At 41.7% G+C, this 5,183-nt stretch overlaps 1 protein-coding gene across 14 annotated transcripts in view; it reads right to left on the bottom strand.

The window, feature by feature from the left end:
- Positions 1-1,747: 1,747 nt before the first annotated feature.
- The window catches only part of spire1a (spire-type actin nucleation factor 1a), a 30,592-nt gene continuing 27,156 nt past the window's right edge, over positions 1,748-5,183 (bottom strand). For all 14 annotated transcript variants that reach the window (XM_034599469.1, XM_034599471.1, XM_034599473.1 and 11 more), the window contains 3 exons: positions 4,629-4,656; positions 4,322-4,479; positions 1,748-4,134 (listed from right to left, as the gene is read on the bottom strand). In XM_034599469.1, the coding sequence (XP_034455360.1) occupies positions 3,858-4,134; positions 4,322-4,479; positions 4,629-4,656 (463 nt within the window). In that variant the 3' untranslated portion in view covers positions 1,748-3,857. The remainder of the gene's footprint in view (positions 4,135-4,321; positions 4,480-4,628; positions 4,657-5,183) is intronic.

Here is a 5,183-nt window from a genome sequence, read left to right as displayed (position 1 = left end):
CCCCAATGGATCATCTGTGTGTTTGAGACTATTTAAGACCCTGATCCTCTGCATCGTGCACAATGTGCTGCTGTTACTTGCACAAGTGAAAGAACTTTCTTTTTCTTATTTTACTTCTATAAATGATCATTGATTTCCCTGCGTGTGTGTTGAAATGCTGACGTAGGTTTTTACAGAACGTGGTGACAAAACAAACACAATCCTGTTTTGAATTTATTGCTTTGAATGTCCCAACGCACCAGAACAACTGGTGGAGTCTCTGCTTACTGGTCCCCAGTTGAACTTAAACGCTCCCCCAGTTGTCTGCAGAGCATCTGAGTCATGTTCTCTTCATACACAAGAACACATGGTTGACACAGACACACGTTGCTATCAGGTGACGCGTTTGCTCGCCGTTCATCCCGAAGCCCCGCGGGCCTTATATTTAACTTTGGTGTAATAGTGTAAGAATTATGACAGAAAGTTTGTCTTAGAGGTAAAGAACACAGGGTTTATGTTACAGTGAGACTGACATGTGGCGACCTCTTGATCCTCCAGAGCACATTCCTCCCATACAGAGCGTCAGCCAGCATGTAGGAGCTCCACATGTGGGCTAAATATGTAGCTACACCCCCAACACACACACAACCACCACCAGGCTCAACATGTATACAGTCCTTCGGTGAAGCAGACTTAAGGGGAAGAGATCTAGGATCAGATTTCTGTCTTAGCATTTTAAACCACTGCCTGTCAGTGGGTTTAAGTCGCCCCTCGTTAGCCTGGTCCCTCTGAATGTCTCATAACAGCCCCTCTGTGTGTGTCCATGTGCCGGATTCTGGACCCAAATCATCATCTGGACAAAACTAAGACTGAAAAAATCTGAACACTACTGAGTCAAGTGTCATCTGCAGCGTTTAGGACCGACACTGTGGGACTTTTCACTGAGCTGCTGCTGAATGCGAAGCCTATTCAGACTTTTTATTGAGTGTGTTTGCGTCGCTGTCTGAAAACAGTCATAGAAAACAGTGTGAGGGTCACTGCTCAGCCAGGTTATTTTCAGGGTCTGTTACTAACCCATCATGGGGTAACATTTCATTGCTAGGCTGCACAAACACACACAGGCGCAGCATGCATGAAGCAACACACACACAGTACATACAAACCAATCTACCACTATAAACATTATGCTGTATAACAACTCATGTTTACATTTTAACTTTTTTTACCTGAATCTGAAAACTCCTTTTTATATTTAGTTGCTGGTTGTAAAATCAGTTCTACTTTAACAGAACAGTTGAGTTTCTTTGTTGTGTAAAGAGAAATGTTACAAGCAGAGGAACCACGTGTTGCCAGTCTGGACCTTTACCATTGCCCCTGTGTCACTGTGATGGACCGGGCTTTTAAGCAGGTTGCACCTGTACGGCTGGGAATGATTTAGAAATGTCAAGAAAGTCTCTCAATGATCAGATTATTACATTGGTCACCTCAAAAGTTTTTCCTCAACTCATTTTGAGCATCAGTACTAAAATGCCTGCACAAACAAGACAATCTCATTCTTGTACAATTACAATTCACTTAATTCAGAATTTAACAAGGAGGGCACTCACTAGAGCACATACCTCCAACAAGACCCAACCATCATTCAATCAAGTGGCACCCAATTACACACACTCATCAGTTCATCAAGATCCAGGATTTATTCTCTGAGAAATCAAGGAAAATGTTAAAAACAATCTCACCAGAGGAAATAAAAGAAACGCACACAACATTTTAGTGAAAATAAGCAACAGGTTTAATTTTATTTTCAATACCAGAGTAAAACTACATAAAAACCATGTCAACCATCATGAAACCAGGAAATTCTTCAGGCGATAGCTTCAGCTGATGAATCTAGAGCTACTTGCAGGTGAAGGTCATACATGTAAAGTATTTCAGTTTGAATGGACACGTTTTTAAATGATTTCTATTGTAGTTGGTCAGCTGTAAAGATAGATTTTGAATGGCAGCATTTTTACAGTGTCAACATTATCCAATATATCAACTCTGGAGAAGTGGTGCAATTTAACATAGGTGCAGTACACAGCTCGTACCACAAGATGTCGCTAAGACAACAGGATGAGGCGAGGACAACAGAGAGGTTTCCCATCACTGCCCTCTGCTGGCGAAATCTTTGAAATTCTGCATTAGGGTACGAATGATGAGGATTTTATTATAATTTCTTTGATAAAAACAAATAGGTCACAGTTCAGCATGCACACATTCATTACACAGGTCCAAAGTAAAACTGATCAAAGGGACTAATCTACTGGAACATGGCATCGGTGGACAGGCGGGTCAGGCTTTGTGATCATTTGGTGAAAACTGTCACAGGTCGGAATATGAACACGAGATGTTTTAAATGTGTACTTTATATGCAAGTTGGACTATAATGTTCACGGAGCTCATTCAAGGACAGTTATTAACTTAAACGTTTCCTACAATCAAGTCAGTGGAGTGTTTTGTTTGAGCCATTATTCTTCCTTTGGAAACAAACCGCAGACATTCACACACACATACCTTCATTCATGAGGAACCCTGGGAAATGGCACTATGGACCCAGATGTAACAAATAAAGATTAATTATTATTATTATCATCAATTAATTAAGACAAAAAAAATAACTCAACATAAACAATAAATTGGTCCAATAAAAGTGCTATTTGCGATTTAGGAGTATCTTAACACTGAGGAGTTTATGAACAATACAATAGAAATAAAATAAAAGTACTATCAACACAAATATAAGGACACTAATAATAAAAAAGGTCTGCGAAAAAAAAATAAAGAAAAAATAAAGAAACCCCAGAGGCAGGAATCATAGAACATGGTAAAATTATATTTCTACTTCATTTGAGTTTATTTTTATATTAAATTTTGGAATAATTAAGATATACAGCATGTACACATTCACAACCCACGTTTCTGTGCTTGATTTGCGCAGCTTGGAACATGGAAGGGTGAAGACACCAAGAACAATGCAGTACCCTCAAATGTCCCCCATCGAGTTTATATATCACACATATGTACAGTAGGTCCATGACTACAAAGGCATTCAAAGAAAAATACATTTTGGCACCAGGCACAGAATTTGAATATACATTACAACTAAAAGCTGAACCCCCCACCATGAAAAATAAACCTGACTCTTCTTAAACCCACAGTGTGTTTTTGATAACAGTGATTAATGCATTAAATATGACTAAAAAGGGAGTGATGATGTAACATTTGGCATACTTGTTGCTGGAAGAATAAAGGAGGGGAGGGGGAGGGGGCGGGGATCGACCCCGGCAGACCTGACACGAGGATCAACAGTGCATTTCTGTCACAAAAGACAATCGGTTGTTCTTCCTGAGTGCTCCAAGTAAACAGGAACTGGAAAACGTATTGAGCGCTAAGATCAGGATCAGGTTCAGGGTTGGGCCTCGATGCTATTTACACAAACATCACTGCAGCTTTTGGCTTTCTGTGTCGTCTAACCCTGCTCTCGAGTCACATATACATTCTCTTACCTGGTTCACAACCGCGACATCGGCAGCTCAGCGTGTCCATCACTGCCGCTGTTAGAAACATGGCTCTCCTTCGTGATCTGGCAGCTACTGTGGAGTCCTGACTATTCAAGACCAATCAGAGCGTGCCATCTTTTCCTGAGATGGGGGGGTTAGGTATAAGAACCTTTTCTACCTTTGGGGTGGGACAGACTGGCTTCATGGCTTCATTTTTTTTTTTGAAAATCACTATTTACATAAACTGTGGTAAACCAGTCCGTGTAGAGTATGAGGAGATTTTTATTCTTCATGGAATGAATTAACTCAGCGTAACCAAAGTGCACAAGAGCAGTGCTACACCTCGCTGATGGTGCGCTCCGAGGGCCGGAAGTTGACGGAGTTGGACGATGACATGTAGAAGGATTGAGTTTTGCGATTGCGATTGAGGCGGGCGCGCTTGCTGGCCACGCACAGGCTGCGCCTGCTGGAGGAGATGATCTCCGTGATGAACTTCTTGCAGTCTACACACACCTCCATGGCGACCCAGTCCTCCGTCAGCTCCTTGGGCAGCTCCGGCTCCTCCTCTGACCGGTCGTCTTTGCTGCTGCTGCTGCCGCCATGTTTGGACAACCTGAGGATGAAGAGAGAAAACGACGACATTTGTACCACACTGCCATTGTATGTGTCTGCCAACCAGTGCAGTTTCTGTCTACACATTTTATGAGATCACTGTGACCTTTGACCACTGAACTCTAAATTATATAACAATCTGAAGAAATCCCCTAAAGGCAGAGTTTGCGAGCTCCACAGTAACATACTTGGAAACACTCCTGCGTAGGCTGTGTCGACTTGGTCCGGAACCGAACGGGTTCTTCTCGGGCTCGGCAGACGCATCCTTTGCCTCTTCTTTAGCCATAGCGCTGGGGCCCAGGGAGTAAATGGGCAAGGTGGAATAAGGCTTCGATGGAAGACGCATCTGAAGGAGAATGATAGACAAAATGATGAAAACCGTTTATTCAGTATTTATAGAAAAACACGACAGTTCTCATGACTCATAGTCTCAATTGTTTTTACAGCAAAGTGATTGTGAGTGTGTTAAATATACACGAGTTGACAGCCTCCTACCTTTTTACAGCACTGGGAGCACACAGGCCTGGAAAAGATAAAAATTAACCGTTAAGTTAGATATTACTGAACAGTAGCTGTACTTCAGACTAATGTAGGTTGCAACAAGTTACACTTTAAGACCATGATGAACATTGTTTAGACCTGTGCCAAGTACGACAGATACGATTTTTTTCACTTCCCTATTATTAAAAATAAGGTGAAGCAATAACCCTCGAAATGTGACGTTATTTCTCAAACTACAGGCAGAGGCCACACAGTCGTTCCCACAAACAAGTGTACTGAGATAGATTCTGACCAGGGTGACCGGAGATGATCAGTTATTGAGACGATGGTCTTGTTTGTAGTTTTATTACAGCGTCCTTCATCAAATAGAAAGAACTACAACACAACGCCGAAACGTTTCAACTAGTCATTTAAGAGCCCTACAGAGGTAGCACAACATAATTAGGACCTGCCTTAACATATTTATGACACTGTACATAATACTGTAAAGTATTTAAGAGTATTTCTAAGATCCTGCAGGACCCATGCAAGTGGTTCTGGAGAAAGATT

The sequence above is a fragment of the Hippoglossus hippoglossus genome, chromosome 11 (genome assembly GCF_009819705.1).
Source record: "Hippoglossus hippoglossus isolate fHipHip1 chromosome 11, fHipHip1.pri, whole genome shotgun sequence".
Taxonomy (NCBI): Eukaryota; Metazoa; Chordata; class Actinopteri; order Pleuronectiformes; family Pleuronectidae; genus Hippoglossus; species Hippoglossus hippoglossus.
This window is presented reverse-complemented; position numbering and strand designations above follow the sequence as displayed.